At 39.6% G+C, this 23,384-nt stretch overlaps 1 protein-coding gene across 1 annotated transcript; it reads right to left on the reverse strand.

Annotated features, from left to right (window-relative positions):
- Positions 1-17,530: 17,530 nt before the first annotated feature.
- CLH2 (chlorophyllase 2) lies at positions 17,531-19,030 on the reverse strand. Its single transcript, XM_089148578.1, has 2 exons — positions 18,712-19,030; positions 17,531-18,572 (listed from the first exon to the last, which is right to left on the reverse strand). The coding sequence occupies exons 1-2, from the start codon at positions 18,976-18,978 to the stop codon at positions 17,892-17,894; spliced, it is 948 nt and encodes a 315-aa protein (XP_089004704.1). The 5' UTR covers positions 18,979-19,030; the 3' UTR covers positions 17,531-17,891.
- Positions 19,031-23,384: the final 4,354 nt, after the last annotated feature.

Consider the following 23,384-nt stretch of genomic DNA (forward strand, 5'->3'; position numbering starts at 1 on the left):
CAAAATTCTAGGTTCTTCGATGGGAGACGACATCATTTCTCTCCATATAAATAAATGTGAAGATAAAACATAAGGCTACGAGATGCATTAAGCTATACATCAGTTTCCTCTAGGCAGTCTTAATCACTCTCCCTCAATAAGAGACGTCTATTGGGTTCTCCGTGATTGTTGGGTCAAGTCGTATCAATCCATGGCTAGGGATATAGGTCATCACTCTCTCACATCACCATTTGGCATGAGAAATGGCATGTGTCAAGGACAATTCTAGGCCCAATGCGTACTACATATGGTATGGACATCATTCCTCAACGGGAGGCATTTGTTGGACCCTTTCTCAACCCTGGTCATCCACATATATATAGGCGGATGCTCTCGTGGCTTCCCCGCAAAAATCGCACATTGTGTTGGGAGTGACACAAGCCCAAACTCTATACATATGCAGCCCTACCATCTCATTATGGCAGTGGGCCTACTTGATACTCACAGGACACAACCACTGACATTATAAGTTAACCGACTTCAATACCCCTATCAAAAGGGTAATAGTACTCATGGGGTTACCTAGCCAACACATCTAGATGCCTAGCATTCATGTACTTAGGTCTAAGTGCATAAATATATAGGGTTAGTAGGGTAATGAGTTAACCCACAACCTTGGTCGGCATATAAACACAAGAGGACAAAGTCCCAAAATCAAGTCCACACATTCACACCATTCTCATATAACAAAAAATTCATAAATTTGAAAATAGAAACAAATACAATTAACATTACCTTCCCTTCGTGCAAAGTCACACAATTTATAATAAAACACAAGATATCAAAATAATACAATATGTCAAATGATGAAGATTTAAATAACATCATCAATCATACAGGATATGGTTAAGTATTTTCTTCACCTTTCAACCTAAAATCAATCTCCAAGTTCCAAAAAAATCCACAAAAAGAGAGTGTTATTGACCCAAAATAACCCTAGAAACATAAGAAATTAAATGAGCAACAATCGGGAATCATCCGGGATCAAAAGGCGTAAAACACACACCCAAAATAGGGGGTAGGGGGTTGAGCCACACAGGGCCAGCCGACCGGTGCCTGTTGACTGCCCAATCTAGGGCTCCGACCATTGTGCTCGATTTTGTCCCCAATTCAAAATCAACTTGCAATGGGATTTGGGGCTCTTCAATTTTAACAACTTTAAGGTCCCCAAACTACCTTTCAAACATCCCAATTGGTTCCCAAACAAAAACCCCCAATTTGGGCTTTTTGTGTCTTCTCGCGGGCGTCTCAAAGATATTCGAATCGATTTCAAACGCAAGGGGTTGCACAAACCAACTCTCACGAAGTTTGTGAAACATTAATGGGGCAATAGAAGCATTCAATGTTGTCCAACAACAATAACCACCACAATAATGCAAAGATCTAATCATAAATGCATCAAAAAGAGGTTGTGAAGGGGTTTTCGAGTCTCCTTACCTTATCGCATGATTTCATTCGTATCTCGCAATTTAGCATTGCCAAAGGAGTGAAGAAACTTCAAAACCACAAGTTCTCCTTCTTTCCCACATTCTTAGCCTCCCTCTTCCATAAACAATGTGTTTGTACGGTTAGCAAACACAAAATAGGGTTTTAAAACCGAAATTCCAAATCTGCCCTAAAATTGGGCAAGGGCACCGCCTCCAACCAACTTGCCCTATATCTCCTTCATGAAAAAGCCGATTATGACATGCTTCAAAGGGTAAAAAGGTCCTTTCAAGGCCTCATCAATGGTATATTTTACCTCGAATTTTAAGTTCTCTAGCATTAGTTTAAGGACATGCCAAAACCTCCTTTTTATGCTTCCTAGACTGACCTTCTCTCTCCTCTTGAAATCCATTAGAGTGATCGAATTTTCATCATGGTCATCCACCTCCATAGGTTCGATTTCTGAACACCCGAACTCAACTCGTATGGTTCAGAGTTGTCACTTACTTGCATTTCGGGTTCACGGTCCTGAAGCCAATGAGTTAAAGGGTAAAAGATCCGGGGGATTTCACAGTCCACTCCAATGCACCCTTGGTGTCCAAAATTCTTTATAGTGTTGGCTCTCCCAATTCATATTCCTTTTCAAGATCACCCTAGAGTGGATATTCACAAAAGTTGCTATGGGCTGACTTGCGAGTCTAGATCAAATCCTCGATGATTTTAGACCACACAATAGGGGGTAGGATCCATATGGGGCCTATTCAGACTTTTATCTCTGATTTGTTTTTGAATATTTACAAGTGGACCACACCCTCTTCCCTCCCCAGGCTTGTGGGCTTCCAATCGCCTTACTGATTTGATGATGAGAGAGAGAAAAAAAATAAAAGAAAAAGATGCAAGAGGAATGAGAGTAGTTGAAGTATGGGGGTGTCTAGACATGATGACGTGAATGTCAATACATAATTTTTTTTTTTTGAAGAAAATGTCAATGCATAGTTGGAACCAAGGTTTAAAGTATCCCTCTGTATCGTATCGTATCGGCCGATACGTATCGGTATCGCAGGCTTGCGATACGATACAAGCCGATGCGTTTCCAACACTTTGTTTTGTCATAGTGTCTCTCATGTCTCGCGTTGTATCAGCCGATACGTAACGATACAGAGAAACGTTTCTTAAGTATAAATTTTAATTTAAAATAAACGATACATATCGTGCGATACGCAACGATACATATCGATACACACGATACACATCCAACGAATCTCATAAATGATAAAACATAGTTTCAACTTCCAAGTGCACTTCTTCCCGAGTTCTCTCAAAGTTCCAAAGCAGAGTTCCAACAGAGTTGCAGGTTTACAACGACTCTCTCATTTATGCTCTTGAGAAAGGGTTTTGTGAGTCTAACAAAAGAGTTTTGTGAGTCTGAAGAGTTGTAGGAAAACAAGGAAGAAAGGGCGGAAAGGGAAGCAAGGGCGAAAGGGTTTTGTGAGTCTAACGAGTTGCAGGGCTTCAAAATAAGGTTATTGGGTTTTCTTGTTCAAGTCCGTGGTGACTTTCGTCTTCATTGCGTGCTGACTTTTGACTTGTGCAGTGAATTCAGCGGTTTGAACTTTGAAGTATCTCTCTTTCCTTTTAGATTCTCATGAGTTACAAATGGGTTGATTAATTAGTTGGATTATTTGAGTTTGTTTGGATTAAATTATTTGAGCTATATTGGTAGAGATAATTTTCAATTGTAATCGTTCACTTGCATCCACTGGTTTCTACTTTCACATTCTCTTCCATCGTTTTTCTACTTCAAAATTTGGCATCTAGGTTTTAAAATTGCAGAGTTTAAGACCTTTCATTGAAGTTGGAAGTGGATTGATTAGGACTTTGCAGGACATGCCTCTATGGACAATGTGGGAAAGTTGGCTTTTGCAGCTACTGTTTATCACATCTGTGGAAGAGGAACTCCAAAAATGGGTTGGAAAGTCCAGAACATTTAAGGAGATTTGAGACTCTATTTCTTTCGAAACTAGGGGTTGCTTAGGATTTCAGTGGGGTACGTCCCTCCCTAATTCAAGAAACTTGTGTCATAAGGAAAGGTCAGGGTTTTAATTTGTTATAGGTGTGAACTTTGAGGGCTCATGAGTTTCTTATTTAAGCTTCGGGTTTTTGTCTTAGAAGCTCAAAGCTATGGTTTCTTGGTTAGTATGATTATTCTTCACACCAAAAGAAGTGGTGAACTTATGAGTTGTGACAATTAGTGAACTAGAAAAGTTATGTGACAGAGTGAGAGTTTGAGAGAGTGATTATGATGAGTAAGAAAAGGGAGGGTTTCCCATGGTTTGGCTGTACTTTTGTTTGTGTGTTACTCTGTTTTCCACCAGTCATTGAAACAGTGATACTCAATGGCGGACCCAGGAGGCAATAGTGGGGGGGGGGCCGAAGAATGAAAGCCACTAACCTTCCTATTTGGGGTCCCACCGCTAAATTATTTTATTAAATTAAAGAATAGACCCATATATATTTTGTGGCCCACACTTTGAAAATGATAAATTATTGATATGATTATTTTTTCGACAAAATATGGTAAATTAAAGCACATATAAAAAATATACACTGACTTCATCCCTAAAAGTTTGCAAACCAAATTTTCATTGGTAGGAGTGTAAACCAAAAATTTTTTAGGTAGAGTGCTCATGGTGTTGTTACCTACTAACTATAGACATTTTATTCACAATACAAAATCAAATAACAAAAATTGCGGAGAAATAAAGAAACATAGAATATAAAATCAAATTAAAAAGAATAACAAAAGAAAAGAGAAAAAAACAATGAATAAATTGAGAGAGAGAGACTTAATTGTGGGTAGATTTTTTCCAAATTTTCTTAGCCACGCTTATAGAGGGGAGAGAATAAATAGAAAAAGAGGATAGAGGAGAGGAGATAGATAATAAATAGGGATGAAGAGTTAGTTTTTAATTAGAAATAATATTTTGATTTTTGAATATCTAATAAGATTTTTTTTTTTCAAAAATTTCCTTTAACCCACGTTTATAGAAACATAAGAGAATAAATAGGAATAAAAGACGAGAGAGAAGAGAGGGGAGAATAAATAGGGATTGATGGATTAGTTTTTTTATTAGGAATGACATTTCTACCCATCATTTTACATTTAAAAATTGTTCACAATATTGGGGGGCCCAAATAGTGACATTTCACATGTAGGAAGAGAAAAAACCGGAAAAATTAAAGGAATTAGGGGAATATGGATAAAATTTAAAAAATCCGGGGGGGGGGGCGCCCCCCCCCCCCCTCTCGGGGCCCCCCCGGTGGTTTTTTGGGTTTAAGGTTTATAGACAAAAATGAATCCTCATGGGAGAACAAGTAATAATAAGAGACAAATGCCTTTGTTTTCTTGAGAAGTTGATATGGGGTGATATGGGATGAAATCCTTAAGATGGATAATTAGGATTTTAGAGATCGGATGGGGCTGTAATTTGGATCAAGTTAGGTATAGGATAGGTCCTTAAAGTAAGGTTGAATTTGCATGGGTAGATTAGCAGTTACCAGTTAGGGTTCTTGAAATTAGGAATTCAAAATCCTCAAAATTCTAGAACCTGCTGTTTCTAGAGTTAGGACGAGGGCAATTGGCTCAGTATTTGGATTGAAGGTTGAGGTGTTGGGGCATGGTGAGTGTGGTTTAATTTTTATTTATTTTTTTGGGTGAATAGTTTGGTCTGATTTTGATTGCTTGTTGGGAGATTTATGGTTTCTTGGTGTCTAGGAGTTGGGGAGCTTCATTGATGGGGGGGGGGGGGGGGGATTAGGGATCAAGATAAAGGAAAGAGGGAAAAATGGGGGTGGGGAAAGCTGGGTCTTCAACTAACCTTCTGTAGAACCTATTATTCTGCAGAGGAGGTGGACTAATAGACCAATCCAGATCCAATCATAGAGAGCATCGTTAGACAGCTTGATGAGGATGAGACACAACCACCCTCACATTCACAAAATCCTAACATGATGGAAGAGGAAGAGGAAGAGGATACCGATGAGGGTTTGGTTAGGAGAAAAAGGTCATGTTACAAAAATGACAAAACTCGGCAAAGTCAATATGATAGTGATGATTCTGATGAAGGTGATGGTAGTGGTGGTGATGGTGCGGGTGGTGGTGTATATGGTGGTACTAAATCAACTGGTGGTAATGATGGTGGTGGATCTAGTGGTTATGGTGGGATACAATTCACATGTGAGGCAAGGTTTACACATGCAACCCAAGATTCTGATCATGATGGTAGGCTATACAAGGGAAAGGGGAGGCACTCCCAACTTGGTTATGAGGATGTTGTGAGTGGCATGGGGTCACTTAGTATGAGTTTAGATGGTAGTGGTGTTCCTTCAAGTCATCGTCCTTATCCATCTAGTGGTTCTTCTAGTCATAGATATTCTATTGGTGGGTCTTCTAATGAAAATTATTATGCCTATGGACATGGTGAGGCACAATCACAAGTTAGTAATATACCAATGTTGGCAACTCCAGAGCAATAGACAAGATTCTACCATGAGTGGGAATCTCACTTCCATCAATTTTATAATTGGGGTCAATATTGTACTTATGTTCGACAAGTGCACAACATCATCTTGGTGTCTCCCATTCAAGAAGATTCAACATATGGCTTTGAACCTCCACGACATTCTTCATGGTATTAGAAGTGATTTTTTTGGGATTAGGATGGTATTACAAGTGATACATGTAAGAAACATCATCTAATGATATCTTATTATCAATTTCATACTTCCAGTCTCATGAACATTTTACTTACTTATTGCTTGGATTATGTGCTTAATTTCAGCTATAAAGCATTAAACCTTTCTCTTCCTCCTACAGAATTTGAGATTTCCAGCTTAATTTTAGGTATGACATAAATAATAACCCTTTCTTGTATCATGCAGTCCATGTTCCCTTGCCAACTGTATGGACATGGAGACTAAAATAACATTATGGAAGCCTACCCATTGCATGAATTATGTATTTTGGTCATTTCTATTTAATTATGTACCTATTGATACGTATCTGCGAAACGATACGATACGAAGCAAAATGTCTCTTAAAATCACCCAACCGATACACTACCGATACGCTATACTTTAAACCTTGGTTGGAACTAAGGAAAAATAATCTGCCGATATTTGCCCGAAATTTGGCTACTTCACCAAAGGGCGATTTTTGGATACGATCGAAAACAATATAAGCAATACGTTGCCCACAAATCGTGGATTTTTTGGTGAACTGGCGAAATTCAGGCGAAACTTCACTGAACTGACGAATTACAAGCACAACTTCTCCTCTTACCTCTACTCGATCCTCTTTGACAGCTCTATCTTTGCACTTTGCTCAACTGGAGATGTGAACACAACAACTTTCAGCAATCGTAGGAAACCGCTTGAGACCGAGAAGAAGGTGTAGAAAATTGTGGGAGCCATTAACGGTCTCAATCAAAGACCGAGAATTGGTAGGAGATATCGAAACAATATTATTCATAGTTGCACCCTCCAGAATCTTTGAAGAGTATAACCGTTAATTTCATGAAAATACCGACGCATGTTAAAGAGAAACTTTAAGTCGACAAACCAGACTGACGAATTGATATATGCACAAAATGAATTTGTCGAAGCTTCAATTGACTATGGATTATGATCACCGGAAAGAGTATAGACAAAAACCGAACCAAGAGAAAATTGCACAATTGAGATGAGAGGTTGAATTGATTTCCCATGGACACTTCAAACTTTCTTGCGGTTTCAGCTTTCTGCATCTAGAATGGAATGAGAAATAAAAAAGAATGACTTGTTTTAAAAAAATGACTTGACGTTGAGCCTTGTTAACCACACACGTGAAAGAGCAATTAATGAGGGATTATGTTTGCCTTCCTTTGTAGAGCAATTAATGAGGGATGATGTTGAAAAATAATGTTTGCCTTACATAGTAGAGCAATTAATGAGGGTTTTATTAATTATTCATCATTTTTTTTGGACGAAATTTGCCGCATATGTCGATGAAATCTCACCTGATTTCGGCAACTGGCAATCGAGATGTCACACCTTGATTGGAAACAATTTTATTGAATTATGTTTGAAATTTAGCCCATAATTGAGGACGTTTTGGCTTCATAATGACCTTTCACAATCGACTCACAAATGAAGCCATGGAATTCAAAACATTCAGACCTGATAGGACACTTCAAATTTAGAATTTAAGTAACCCCTAATATTTGTTACCCTACACCAATGACACCGTGATGAAAATAGATCTAACAACTGCGATGCCACATGTTGCCTTGCGAAAATTGCTTCGGAGTTAACCCCGAGGGGTGGCTCAATTGGTAAAAGATCAATGCTTCCACATAGGAGGTCAGAGTTTGAATCCTTCTCGGGGTCAAGGCAAAGCCCCTTTCTATTTTAATTATATAAAAGCTCCCCTGAGGATGTAATCGTGGTGCGCGCAAGCTTGCGCGGATGAACCTTAGATCAAAAGAAGAATAAATTTTTTTTTTGCTCAGGAGCTTCTCGCAATTGCCCCACATGATAGAATTTCAAAGGTGTCCTACTTTGTGTGTATGATAGGCAAAAGTAAATGGGTATTGCTTGGGTCCTGCGCATTAAATACGTAGGACAACCAAGCCATGCATTTGGGACGGGCCGAAATCTCGGCTTGACACATGACCCAAGTTTTTTTCAAAGTAAATAATGGTGATGTTTCCAAGACAACTCCAACCATCAAGTGGACACTGCTATAAGTAAGAATTTATGTCCTCATAGGCCCACCCCATGAGGTGGAGAGGCACTATGCATATTGCATCACATGATTAATGGTTGATGTGTTTTACCATAGCAGCATAGATTTAAATCCATGATCTTCTTGGATTTATTAATGCTCACATGATTAATGGTCTGCATAATATGCTATGAGCACATCCATTAATCTTTCAAAATTATATCTTTTACAAAAAAAAAAAAAAAAAAATCTCTTTCAAATTTATATTTCTATGCTTTTGTTGGAGCAGGTATAAGAGATTTTCAGATCCCACTTTGGCCTTCCATGTTTAAGCTCAATTTTTTTAAAACTCATCTTTTAGCAAAAGGAGAATAAAATTCAATGCGAGATGAAAAGGGAAGTCACGTTCTTAGGTAAAAAAAATCCCAGAAGTCAGACATTTCCCACACTACTTTCTTATTGACTCCCATCTCACGAAAAAGGTAAAGAGAATTCAAGAATCTCTTCATTTGACAATTTGTCTGCTCTGCTCCCTGCAATTCTACTCACCTCAGATGAAAATTTACTCTCCCACATGATTCTGCACTGCTAGCAGAAGCTCTAACATTGAATACATATGACTGACTTCCTTCATCTTTTCGTATTCTTCTTTTGTTTCTTCTATCGACTAAGAAAAGGTTCACGTTCCGGTCCAAATGAAAGAAAAACTCTCAATAAATTCTGTAATATCCATTGTTTGATAATTGGGAACTTAAAAGAGAAAACACTTTTCATCTGTCTCTGCTCTCTCACCCAAGCACCATGAGCTGAACCCCCTTTTCTGGCTTGTGTGTTTCTGTGATGGGAACAGTTTCCGGCAAGAACCAATCTCCCAAAAGTGTTGTATGGTTAGTGGTTGTGGTGATGATGATTGTGGAGAAGGAAGGCGGGCAGGAGACTCAGGTACTACTACTCAGGTGGGTCTAATTAATTAAGTGTCGCATTCAACTGGAACTATTGGATTCTCTTTTCAGGAACCCACTTTTTTCTATTTTCTTGAACAAATTTACTCACACGCTTTGAGAGAGAGAGAGAGAGAGAGAGAGTGTTGTTCATAATAATGGCGAAGAGATCCTTCCACGGTCTCACACATCTTTGATTCAGATGTTTGTGCCGTACGAGACAACGTCCCGTCCCAACTCCTTTAACACCCACACGGATGCGACCACACGTGTGATTCCCTTTTCGTCACTGCGAGTCTGAGACACACTCTTCATTAGAACGACCTTGGTCTGCTTGATTATTACAATTTCCAACTCAGGACCCTTTTAACGTTCTTCTCTTTCACTTTCTCCAGCTATTCGAAATCTTAGCTAAACACTGGATTTGTTATTTCATGTCTATTTTTCGAGAAAAAAGATCAATTGAAGTGGAGGGTTTCTTTAAACAACAAGATCTCTTCGTTAGTTGGAGAAGAATTCGCACGAATCGAATTTTTTGACCGAGAGAGAATTGAATTTGGTTAGACAACGTGTGGTTGATATGGAAGGATCGGTTTTTAGCGTTATTGTAATAATATGCAGTTCAAGGACTTTATAAGAGTTCCTTCTAATAAATAATAATCCTCACGTCACGCTTCCTCAGATTATAGCAAATTGCAATTCCTTAATTACAAGCCGTAATTTAATTATTAGATTCTACTACACGTCCTTGCTAACGTGCGCAGCTCCTCTTTTTTCACATTTTGGGAATGTATAATTGCTGTGTTCACTTCTTCTTGGTATGGTTTCGCCCTTTTGGTCTTTAAAATATTATTGGGTTTTGCAGAGAAGGAAGCTTGGCCATGGGCTTTCTAAGCCAACATCATCTCCGATTCTGCTCTGCAAGGGTTCTTATTACTAGTCTTCTCTTCTTTGCTTTCGCTTCCTCTTCCATTGCTCGCTCTCACCTCTCTCGGATTCACCAACTTGGTAACGCGTTAAGCTAGCAAATTTCTAATTATAGAATGACGAAGTTTGAATTTCCTTTTCCATTACTCTCTCTCTCTCTCTCTGATCGATGCATGTGTGTGTTTTGCTTTGCTGAATGTTTATTAGGTGCAGCTGCTGGAGTAGTAATTAGGGAAGAAAGAGAGGAGACGAAAAGTTGGTTGCAGGGATGGGAGCGATTCATGACTCGGAGGAGACTAGTTGGTTCTTCTCCGCCGACGTGCCGGTTCAAGTGTGGGCGGTGTTCCCCTTGCAAGGCGGTGCATATTCCAATCCAGCCCGATCGGAGGATGCCTCTCGAGTACTACCCTGAAGCTTGGCGTTGCAAATGTGGCAACAACTATTTCTTGCCTTGAAGAATCACAATAACCTCATTCAATTCACACAATCAATCAAAATCCCAGAGTAAGTAAACAGGAAAACAGCTGGTAATTAAAATAAGAGAAAGAAAAAAAAGGTGTGGTGGAGAATGAAGAGCAACTCGATCTGTATATCTACTCTAATTTATATGTATGTGTATCTCTATATGTATATCTATGCATTGATAATGAAATTTTCAACTCAGTTCATCTGGGCTCTCTTTCTCTTAGCTTCTGCATGTGTTGGTGTGGGGAGTGGTAGGCCTTTTGGTTTTGACCAATAGTGTTACTGCAATTATTTGTGGACAGGGAGGACCTGCGATGAAGTAATTAAGCAGATGGGCTCCTAATTTTTTTGTTCTTTTATATCCCGTTTGTCTCGGATTAGCCTGACACTGGAAATGTAGGGCCTTCGGTTCTGTGACGATTAATGTGAAAGCTTCGAAGTCCAGCTAGCTTATTCTGCAAACAAGAATGGTTTTTGTTTCTTTCACTAAAATTTCAGGCCAGAGCCGCACCATGACTTCGAAAATTTCTAACTTTAAATCCCATTTTCGCTTATAGTAAAAGTTGCCCAGAAATGTCTTCCTCTATCTCTTCTTCCCTCGTTGATCTTGGCTATGTAAAGGAGAAAGAGGTTGGAGAAGATGTAGATTGCAGATTAAGCATGGATGTGCGAGGGATTTTTTTCTTCTTTTAATATTGTGATGGGCTGTTGGATTTTCGTTCTTATTTCCAGGTTTGAAGATCTCTTTTCCTCTGCTTGTGTTCAGTGTTCACTGCTTCACTGGTGCTGGTTTGTCTATATTCCAAGGGCTGTAACTTTGCTTTTCCCAATTTTACACGTTTCCCATTATCTCAGATTCTCTTCTGGTCCAACAGATCAAGTACTTCCGTGATTGTAGCTTGAAAAGACCATTAACAAAAAAAAAACTCCTTTTTTATTTTTTTGTCCTCCTCATTTTGGATCATATATGGGTGAGGTCTTGTTGGTATTATGAACACAAACCCAGATAATAAAAACACCAACTTTGGTTTCACCTTGTTTCAAACTTCCCTAGATTTCTTTTCTTGTTGGTTAGAATTTTCCAGAATCTTGTATTAGCTAGGCGTGGCAGTACAGTAAAGAAGAAGGGATGGGATGTTTAATTGGCAGTGGCAGGGAAGGCGGGTTGGGTTGGGTTTGAATCAATCAACGTCTTAGCTTACCGGCCTGGACTGGACTGAGAGAGAATCCAAACCAGGGAAGGTCATCACGGTAGTGGAGGTGGGGAGAGAGATTTGTTTGTGTCATGGTTTGCTTTAATCATGGTTTTGGGCATACGCAATAGGCATGAGCATGTCTGATATTTTTATGATGTTGATTTGACATAATTATCATGTTGGTTTTGCCTGTTTTCACTATATTTAGCTGGAAAGCTTGCTTTAGACTTTAGCTACCTCATCATACATCATCTATATATTATCCCACTGAAAACCACCCTCTCAAAATCCCTCAAAATCAAAACCACCCCTTGTAAAGAGCATGCAACTTTTAATCTACCATTGCCCATTTAGGCATTTACAAGACCCACCGACTAAAGAAGGCTAAATGGAGCTTTAAGATGAGGTCATTACCCTACTCATCATCCACTGCTTCTACTTCAAAGCACCAAGTCTACTTCTGGGCCGGTTTGTCTTCCATGTTTCTTTTTTCAAGGATAGCAGGAAAACGTAGCTCTCCCCTACCCCTACCCCTGTTGGTAGAGAAAATGTCATTTCATGGGAGACATTAGCATCAGCGATGCTGACATAATACCGTGCTTTTAGACCTAAAAGATGACTTAGGTCAGTAGGTGAAAGGGCTTTCTAGAGGCAGCACAGTCATTGTGTCTAATAGAAAAGGAGGTAGGATAGATATTTGGCTCCACTCGTTGGAAAAAATCTGACTATGAGTTAACAGGATTCAAGTTCTGTATAATATCTCAATTGAAGGAGACGCATTGAATTTATCTTAGTCATCATTTGATTATTAGACTATTATATATACCTGAATCTTAAAACTCATTAAGAGAGTTCTTTCAAAAGAGAGGATCTAAACTAGTAGGATAATCAATTTACATCCAAATGTTAGGATAGGAAGAGAATATAGGGGTTCCATGTTCAGGAAGAAAAGCCATGTCAATAACCACGCACTCAGAGGTAGCTAGCATTCCTTTCACTGCGGTGTATTCTTTTCATCCCATGCAATTTATCTACTGTGGCCATGGCAGCAAATAATCAAGTTACTATCCTGGGGTTACAATTGGGTTGGGCAGTCGGACTATTCAAATTTTGACTATGATTCCAATCCTGTAAGGTTAGGCTAGGTCAGATCAAACCATGTTACATCAACTATTCAACTCTAATCTTAACTGTAACCGTAACACTGTATGTTCAGGTCCTATCTTTCACTTCTACACTCTATCTCAAAACACTGTTGCTCCTAGCCAGCAGAGTATGCCCTACTACCTATTTTTTTTTTTTTTTAAGGGTGCGGCGACCTAGCGCCCCCGCTACGGGGATTTGACCGAGGTTCAAACCCTTGAGGGCTTGGGCCCTAGACCACCAACCCCGGTGGTATGCCCTACTACCTATTCAAATTGAGAGAACCATTACTACTCAGCATATGCAACCAAAATCTCATTTCTACAGGAATGCCTAGGAGAACATTCTATCTTCGAAAAGAAAATAGGCTAAGAAGAGGAGAAATTATGAGAAAGTAGTAATTGATGGTGAAGAAGAGAAAATGACCGGAGAACCAAATTTGCATTTTTTTTTTATGCAAAGACCCTCAGTGGTGGCTAGGGAGGAGCCCCATGGGTCAAAATGATCCTTCTAAGCTGGAATTGTAGAGGTCTAGTGAGTCCCTTTACAGTAAGAGTTTTGATAAATCACGTCAAGAAGAGAAACCCTGATATTCTCTTATTAATGGAGACTATGTTGCCTAAAGGAGAAGTGGAACGAATTCAAAGGTAGTTGCGAATGGAGCATAGCTTTACTGTTGAACCACAGGGCAAAGCTAGAGGTCTAGCCCTTTTCTGGGGAAATCGGATTCAGATTAATATCCTCCTTCAAGCAATAAATAGATTTATTGATGCTACGTTCTTGGGAAAGATTATCAAGAGCTGTCTCACTTAACTTTGGTATATGGTGATTCAATTAAACATCTAAAAAGCATAGTATGAGAAGTTCTGGAGCAGAATGGTGAAGGGAGATTAGGAAAGTGGCAGTATATTGGAGATTTTAATTCATTCTTGACATGGCAAGAAAAGAGTGGGGGCAACTGTATGGGGAGCAAAGAGACTAAACGCTTTCAGGAATTTCTAGAGGTTTGTGGTCTACATGATTTGGGAGCTCATGGTCCAGCATATACTTGGAGCAATAATAGTAGAGGAAAGTCAAATATTAAAGTTAGACTAGACAGGGCATTGGGCAATGCAGAATATTGGTTCATCAATTAACCCTGAAACAACGACGTTTGTGGAACTTGCCTTATCATCTGATCATGCCCCTTTGCTATTAGATATTGAAGGCAAGCCATCTCCAGGGATTAGACAATTTAGGTTTGAAGCTGTTGGCATTTATTAATATAATTAATAAATTAAATGTCCAAGGGCAAATTTGGAAACTCACTATTAGGGCGGTTACAAAATAGGGTTATATATTTTGGTAACCACCGCATAAGTGAGTGTGATTGCATTACGTAAGTTTTCCAGAAACGGCATCTCCCATTTCTCTCCCTTTCTCCAAGAAACGCAGGAAGGAGAAACCCTTTGGAGGTTTACTTCCTTTGTTTTAGATCACTATCCCATTCTTTCCACACGGCATTTGGGTTGTGGAAATTATTCAATTTCCTTGTGATTGTGGAATCATCCCGGTAGAGATTTGGTGGTGGAACGAGAACGTAGATCCAGATTTACTTCCGCTGCGAATACTTCACAAAAGGAAAAGCCAATCTAGGTAAGGAATCTTTCCCCATCAATTAATTGAATTGAACTAATTTTGAGTATTACCAACAGAAGCCATGTAGCTTCAGCACAAAGGGTGTGAGAGAATACTGGGCTCAGCTTGGTAAAAAGACTATGAATAGAATGCCAATCACTGCTATTTAGAAGATTACTTAGGTGTCAAGATGAACTGCTAACATGGAACACCGACACCTTTGGTCATCTTCGGACTAATATTGAGAAACTACAAAAATAACTCTTACATCTACAAGGTCTACTGCCAGTTGGACAAGTTTCAAAGGAAAAGGAAGAAGCTATAGTAAAAAAATTGAAGGAATTACTAGATTGTGAAAAAATCTTCTGAAAACAAAAGTCAAGAGTTCTCTGGCTGCAAAAAGGGGAAAAGAATACATCCTTTTTCCATGCTTCTACTATAGTGAGAAGGAGAAGGAATAGGATTTTGAAAATAAAAAAGAAGATGGGGAATGGAGTATCTAGAGAAGAGGTGCAAGAACAGTTCTCTCAATACTATGTTGACTTGTTTTCTTCTGAGGGAGTAGGTGAAGATGAACCGGAGGAGACGCAAAGGGGTTAACCTTATGGTTCAACAACATCATAATGAAGCCTTACTTCACCTTCCCAGTACAGAGGAGGTCAAGGCAGCCTTGTTTAAGTTGAACCCGCTGAAAAAGCCCAAGTCCAGCTGGATTTCCCCCCACTTTTCTTTCAGTATTTTTGGGACCTAACCCATGGTAGAACTTTGTAATTTTGTGGAAAACTTTTTTGTCATAGGCTTTCTCCCGGAGGGGTGCAATGACATTCCAATTTGTCTAATTCCAAAAAAAGATAGCCCTAAAAACGTTGAATATTTTCGGCCTATTATGTGCTACAACAATGAAAGTGGCAACCAAAATCATTGCAACAAGGTTACATGCTCTCTTTCCTTCAATTATTCCAGCAGCTCAATCATCTTTTGTGAGGGGAAGACTGATCTAGATAATATTTGTAGAGCCCATGAAGCTTTTCACTACCGAAAAAATAAGAGAAAAGGAAAGAAGGCATTACAGGTACCAATACTTCCCTAGGTCTCCCCACAGATTTTGGGGTATCAAAGGTGGATTTGTTTTATTCAATGAATGACAATATGACAAGGAAATTTGAGGTTTGGTCAAAGAAACTTCTTAACCATACAGGAAGGAAGATTCTCCTAATAGTAGCCCTTCTAGCCACACTTTAAGATTCCTAAATCTACTCATAATCATGTGAAGGCAAAGGCGGCAAGATTTTTTTGGGGAGGTAACAAAGGAAAATCCACAATACATTGGGTCTCTTGGAAAATATTGACTCAATCTAATGTAAAGATGGAATAGGTTTGAGGGATTCGTTGATGCAAAATAGGGCATTATTGTGCAAGGTTGCCTGGAGACTTTTCACAAGTCCTCGAGCATAATGGATTCAATTCTATAAGAGCATCAACTTTCCATATGTATCATTTCTTGAGGCGAAGAAAGGTGTTAATTCCTCGTGGGCTTGGAGAAGTATTTTAGAAGGGAGAGAGGTGTAGAAGAAAGGATTAGTATGGAAAGTGGGAGAAGGCAAGAATAAAAGAATATGGGAAGACCAATGGATTTCGGGGCAAAGACTTCAAAATTCCCACTCCAAGAGATCCCCAATGTCCTTTTGAGTGGGTGGCTGATTTGATTCATCAAGAGTCTCGGCAACAGAGAGTGCAAGAGATCATGAAATTGTTCTCTAAAGAGGATGCGGCAACTATTCTATCTGTCCATCTAGCTTTTTTTCCTTGAGAGGATGAACAAATATGGAGGGCAAGTAGAGATGCATGGTCGTTTTACAGTAAATTTAGCCAATAAACTACAGGAGGAAATTTTTGAGAACAAGGAGAGGGCAGCCCCTTTTTCCTCAAATTTGAAGTCTTGGAAACAAATTCCAGCAAATGTGTGGACAGATTTATGGAAATGCAACACTATTCCTAAAATAAATAAATAAAATTTATGGAGGGAAGATAATGAAGGAATTGCTACTTCTGTTGGGCTTCAATCGCGTGGGATGAAAGTGGAAACAACATGTGGGGAGTGGCAAAGTAGACTAAGCAACAATATATGTCCTCTTCCATTGCCCTTTAGCTTGTATGGTGTGGTTCAGCTACCCTCTGGGATGGAGATTGCCAGATTGGAAGGTCTTGCTAACATGAACATAAACAATTGGGTGGAAAGTTGGAAGCATCTCAGTCAAGGCAAGAAGAGTGATGGTCAGAAATTGAGAAGCTTGAGTTCTTTTGTTGCCTGGACACTTTGGAGAGTTAGAAATAAAAGGGTGGTGTATAAAAAGAAATGGGCTGTAGAAGACATAACCAATGAAGCAGTGAGAGCCCCTGAGGAGTTTTAGACTGCCCAGCATAAGCTAAAAAGGGAAGAAACACCCAATGGAAATGAAGCCATTAATCATCACTTGGAAAGAGATCATTGGGCTTGTCCTCTCAGCCACCTTGTGAAAGTCAATGTAGATGCCTCATGGTTCGGAAAAAGCGAAGGGAGGCTCGGGTATTGTGATTTGGGGAGCAGGTGGTTTACCTTTGTTAGTTGTCTCTGATCCAAAAAAGTGTGAATTGGTTCTTGAAAGTGAAGTGATTGCGGCAAGGACTGGGCTTCTTTATGCCATGGGAGAGGGATTTGATTGTGTGGTTTTAGAATTAGATTGTTAGCCTTTAGTTAGGATATTTTTGATGTCTCCTCTCATCCTCCTTATATATATGGCACCAGCTGTGCAAGATATACTCTATATTGCTGCTAGATTCCTTCGGTTTGAAACAAACTATGTACCTAGGAAATTCAATGTTGATGCGAATTTCTTAGCTAGTAAGGCCACCTTTGTAAACAGTCCAATTTAATACAAAAAAAAAATCTTAACTTTGACCATTGGCTCCAGCTTTGAACAATATATATAATTTCATACTGTCGCCTAATATCAGTTAAAAAAAAAAAAAAAAACTACTTTGTATAATAATTGGGTGAATCAAAGCTGAGCCTGGTTAGGTCAAACAATCAACCTTGATCTGATCCTAACCCTATTGTAAGCCACCCTAACCGGGCCCCGAGTCATCTCAAGACTAAAATTTTAAGCTTGGACTTTACACGTACAGGCTCAAGATAGGCCAGAATAAATTTGAAACATCAAAGCAAAACTTACAATCAGTCATATGATTTATTTTGAGAGAATGTGCAACTCTCAGGTATGGTATCCATCTACAAGAAAAAGAACTCTGTTGGAGGAGAGAAATAAACACATTGGATGTGTAAAAGAAATCTGCAGCTGAGCTTATGTGAAGCCAAAATTGACTGATTTTAATATCTCAAACAAGATACTTAACAGTTTGAAGCTCCACAGGTGCAAATCCTTTGCCTGCCCTAATATCTATCAAGTCACGGTGATCTCCTTGTAAATAAGCTTTCATAAACGCAACCACCACGCCTCCCACGAATTTCCTCATGGGTTCCCTTGCCTTACCATTTTTACACAAACAGTAGGTAGCTTGACCCTTGATTCCCTTGGTATCATCATCAAGCATATCAACGTGACCATAGTCCTTCACCACGAAATAACTCGCAGGTGCTCGACACTCATTGAAGAAATCCTCATGGTTCACACCCTTTGGAGCACAGGGAGGGAAGAGAGGATTCCTCTTCACTTCTCCTAAACCAGACCCAACGACCAACACCGCCATGTCCAGATCGAAAGAGCGAGGAACATAGGTGAGTACAGGAGGTGGAGTTTGCTTCCCTTTGTCCATGCCGTCAACTGGGTCTATTCCAATTAAAGCTGAGAACTTGAGTGAAGTGGTGGCGTGTCCAAGACCAAGACCAAGAGCGAAGGCAGCCTTGCCACCACGGCTATGGCCGGCGAGTCCAAGCTTGGTTGGAGTTGGCCTTACATCTGCTGGAAGAACGCATTGCAACCCAGAAGATAACCAATCTGTTGTTGCAGCAGCAGCCTTGATCTCCTGACTTGTGTCTGGACCGGCCACACTGTATAACTATAAGTTGCCAAGCAAAATCATCAAAAATTAAATTAGAATGTAGAGAGAAGCATTATTTCTACACTTTGTATTTGGTTGTCATTCAAAAGTGACAGAATCAACTAATTGGCATGAGATGAAGAAGTAATTAACAAACCTGAGGAGCAATGACGATGAAGCCATGAGAAGCGATGTGAAGGATTAGTTGAGAGTAGAAAGAATTGTTGAGAAGATATCCGTGAAGAAACAGCAGTAACGGGAAATCTCCTTCCACTGACGGCGTGGCGATTAAAAGGGGCTTCGGCGGAGGAACAGATATTGCTGCAGTTGATGACAAGGAGCAGGAGCTCTGTGTCTGCACTTGGACCAGCACACTTTTCCATTTCCCCACTTCAAAAACATTATTTCCAGTAGTAGAAGACATGAATGACTGAGTAAACTGCTTCTTTCTTCTTTCTTTTGCACTTGAAGGAGCTGAGAAGCTCATGTGTGGCCTTCATTAGCCTTATCTTGGCTAAGTGTCGATTTACTGTAGTCTACCTTATTCTCGAACCGTTGGATTTGAATATTCTCTTTTGCCTTTCAATGCACGCTTAACTAATCCGAAGGGTTTCCAATTCTACATATTTTATAACCAAAAAAAAAAATTCTACATATTTGAGTGTCAAATTCCGTTGGTTAGGTTGCACAAAGAAATGAAAAACAAAGTCCGTTGCTTAGGCAGCAAGTTTAGAAGCCTGATATTATTTTGCTCACACTTGAATGGTCTCACGTGCTGGGCTGGGCTGGGCTGGACAGAGTTTTGAAAGCGACCACAAGCCCACCCGTCCAGGTTGCAAGTGAGAGAGTATGAAGTAAGGTTGTCAACTTGGTTAAAAAACCGTTAAACCGGACCGTACCAAACTGTTTAAACCGTACCGTACCGATCTGTTTCCAAATTTGGTACAGTTTTTACCGAAATCGAATTTGGTAATTCGGTATGGTACGGTTATGGTATAAGGTATCATACCGTCGGTAAATACCGTTTACCGTACTGTTAAACCGATTACCGATTACCGTTCACCGTACCGTATTTTATACCATATAGCATAAAATATTAACCCTTTAAAGTTTAAACCCTAAACTCATCTCACACTTCATTTCATACCCACCTTATAGCCTCAATCTGCTTAATGAAAATAAATTCAAACATGGTGCAGATATAAACATATAAAGAGACCCAATGGATTATCAAGTTAATAATGGCTTTGATCTAGCTAGACAAGCTTATGACCCCAATCAGGGAGGCTGGGCTTCCACATCTGGTTCTTGTCCTGATGGCTTGTTTGATGGCCATTCTTATCTGCAAGTAGGCATTTGATAACATGCTTCATTTTTATAAATAGGTTTTCAGGTTCTTTATTCCTGGTAGTGATCCTTGTTCCTGCTAGTACCACTAAACTCTTTAAGTCTATCTAAAGTTGCTGAAGCTTCCCAGGTGCTTCCCAAGTAAAGATTGGCATCCCAAGTAAAGATTGGCATCCCAAGCAATCCCAGTATAAAGGACTTTGTGGTTTTTGTTTCATATGTTTTGAAGGTCCATTGAGTTTTTTTCCTTTAAGTGACCGAGTCATTGGCCATTCCATAATGCATTATAATCGAAGCAAGGAAGCCAAGACTAATCATTGACCATTCCATAATGCATTATAACATCATTGACAAGATGTTTAGAATGGTGGTTGTATTAATTCAATGACAATTCAACCTCACGTGACTGGGTTGAGATATTTGAATTTTAAGTAATTTGCTGTTAGTTTTCTGTTTAGGTTTGATTTTTCTCACTTGTTTCCATATAATACCGTAACAACACCGTACCATATACCGAACCGTGCCGTTTTTCCATACCGATTTTATACCGGTTTCATACCGTACCGTTTTTTAAAATACCGTTTTCATACCATACCGTATAAATATGGTATGGTACGGTTATGGTTTGAGGTTTTCAAATTCAATATCGTACCATACTATACCAAATTGACACTCTTAGTATGAAGTAATGAAATGCTAACATTGGTGGTGCTTTTATTGACTTAACCATCGAGGTGGCTTCCTAACCGCTTTGTCAGCTCACATCTTACGTTCATTTTACAAGAATCTAAAGACCTTAGATGCTTCACGGAGACCATCTTGAATAGCAACTGCTTCAGCAACTAAAGGAAATGAACATCTAATCCCCACTTGAGAAAGCCATCTTTGTGAGTCCTTGATAATCTCTCCACACAGCCCCAGTTCCACCTGTATTTTCTTCTTCTAACCACGCTGCTTCGCAATTCAATTTAGAGGTTCCAGCGGTAGTTGGTTTTCAGGGCAATCTGTTCCTCTCATTGCAAATAACAGTTTCATCTTTGAAGGATCTTTTCCTGAAATAACTGAAGCAGCTAGAGGAGAATTCTTCAAGAGCTTTAGTGGCCAACTTAATAACTTCTCCACGATTCCATCTTTTTTATCATTAAAAATGAATTTATTCTCGGCTCTCCAAATGTACCAAAGAATGAAGACTAAAAACCTGTTCTGTTCCGATCCGGATCTCCCCCGCGGGTTTCCCCCAAGGTGGGCCTCCCTGAATATGGGAAAAAAAATCCTCCCTTCCCCCTGGCCCCCTGTTTTTGGTTTTTTTTCCGCCCTGCTGCTCTCCTCTTCCGCCCTGTTCAATTGTCGTGTTATCTGTTGTTTTTTTGTATATTTTTCTTTTTTTTTTTTTTGGTTTGTTATTTCAAACCATCCCATCCTTTGCCCGCTTCATTCTAATCGCCTAATTTCCCAAACCCTAAGTGGTCCTCTGCTCCACCTCTACCTTCCCTTAATCGTCCGCCATCATCATTGTTCCTCCGCCACCGCCACCGCCACCCATATTGCAAGGGAAAATATATTGTCAAGGCTTGGGAGATCAAATAGAAGAAGGTAGGGTGGGTCGCTTGATGAAACTATTGATTCCACTTTGGAGCAGGAGCAAACCGTGTTTTTGCCTCTGAATGTTACCTGTGTTGCTTTATAGAAGTACTGGTTTTCGTATCACAGATCTTGAGATGCGTTGGTATAAAATTTCAGCTGTTCTCTTCCAGTTCCTCATTTACAGAAAATTAAAACAAAAAAAGAAAACATGCTTTCTTCCCCCTTATTTCGGATGAAAATTGTAGGTTATGAGGACAATAGAGCCAGAAAACAAGAAGGGTAGATGAAGATAGCTTTAGATCTATTTGACTTTCAATGCTTTGTCTTCGTTTCTAGAACATCATTGGTTCTATGCGGTCCCCATAGAATATTAGTGGTCCTATACCCTCTGTAATTCAAATTCTGGGTGGTTACAACTGTGCTCCCCAGTTTCTCTTCTTCTTTTTAAGACAATTTATGTTCTGTTCCCATCGATTTGACTGAAATCTCACTGCTTCAATTCCTTATTGTTTGTTTTTTCGAATCTTCAACTTCACACGTTATCATCTCTGGGTCTCTCCAACATCCCGTTGGTGGTAGTGGTGGTGGAACAACGATGGCCGGAGGATTAGGAGGAAGTGGAGCTGGAGCGGAGGAGCACAGGGTTTGGGAAATGGGACGATTTAGGATTTGAAGTCTAGGGGTATGATTTTGTAAATTTGTAAATTTTAAATACTTAAAATGTAAAAATGAAAATAGTAATGTGATTCTTGACCGTTGGATATTATTTTGATTACATGGCGTAATCACGACCGTCGGCAGCAGCCAGCAGTGGCTGCTGCAAATAAAAATCCTGTTTTTTGTGGTGGTAAGCCGTCGTCGTGCTCCCCCGACGGGTCGCAGATCCGGACTCGGTACGAGCCAACTTTTCTACTGAGGAGAGGGTCCCATCCTTCAAATCCATTGCTACGTACGTTATCCAAAAAAAAATTTTCATTGCTACGTACATAGTAGAATCACCGTTAGGAACAACTGCTCGTGTTCACATGTCATTGTTGTAGGGTGGGACCTATGATCTGTTGCACTGGTGACTGGTCCCTTGGTGGGGTCCAAGTTGACTCAACCAGAAGGAGAAAACCGGGGATGGAAAAAACAAAAGAACAGGAAAAAGTGACGGGACTTTCTGAGCAAATACAAAGAACACGAAAAAGAGCAGGGGACTTTCTGAGCCATCAACTCTATCGTTATCCTATTCAAAGAGAAACTTCATTATTTTATAATTCATGGAATAATGGTAAAACATTTCGGCGAAAGTTGTCCGACCGGTTCAGTAAGGAGCAAAATAAAAATGAGGGTGAAAACGATACATATTAAATGTCGTCGGAAAATCGCTAATTTTCTGGCGAACTGACAAAATACGAGCAAAAATTGCAAATACTTCACTCCAATGGCCAGAATCTTCGTTGGAATTCCTCCTCTGCCTCTTCAGGATCCCCTTTCCCTCCCCTAAATCTCTGTGGTTATTGTTGGAGATTCTTGTGTTCCTTTCTTGTAGGTTTTTTTCGAAAACCTCCTCTCGTATATTTCTAAAATTTTCTTAATTTAACGATTTTGTTGCAGAGCTTTTTGTGTTGATTTAATCTAACAACCTTGAAGAACAAATTTCCTCTTAAAGTTAGGAAGGGAAAAGAAGAAAAAAAGATGGTAGAAGAACAAAGATGCGAAGCTTCAAGAGGACATTGTCTCTACGCCAACAATGGATTCTTCAAAAGTCCCGCAACCCTAAACTTTGTTCTAAGTTTCTAACTTCAAAAATGTTACAAAGATCTCTGCTTGAAGGAGGAGCAAACCTTACTTGTGCGTCGAGAAATCCTTGGCCGCTGCTCCCTCATCCTCTTTCTTCTCATTTTCATTGTTCGT

Source organism: Hakea prostrata, chromosome 1 (genome assembly GCF_041222555.1).
Source record: "Hakea prostrata isolate BN-2017 chromosome 1, UWA_Hpros_2, whole genome shotgun sequence".
Taxonomy (NCBI): domain Eukaryota; kingdom Viridiplantae; phylum Streptophyta; class Magnoliopsida; order Proteales; family Proteaceae; genus Hakea; species Hakea prostrata.

What these genes read in the sequence shown, in the direction of transcription:
- CLH2 (XM_089148578.1), bottom strand. Translation starts at nt 18,978, where the DNA reads ATGTCTTCTACTACTGGAAATAATGTTTTTGAAGTGGGGAAATGGAAA. An exon ending in TCATCGTCATTGCTCCTCAG is followed by an intron (nt 18,573 to 18,711) that starts GTTTGTTAATTA and finishes GGCAACTTATAG; the next exon opens with TTATACAGTGTGGCCGGTCC.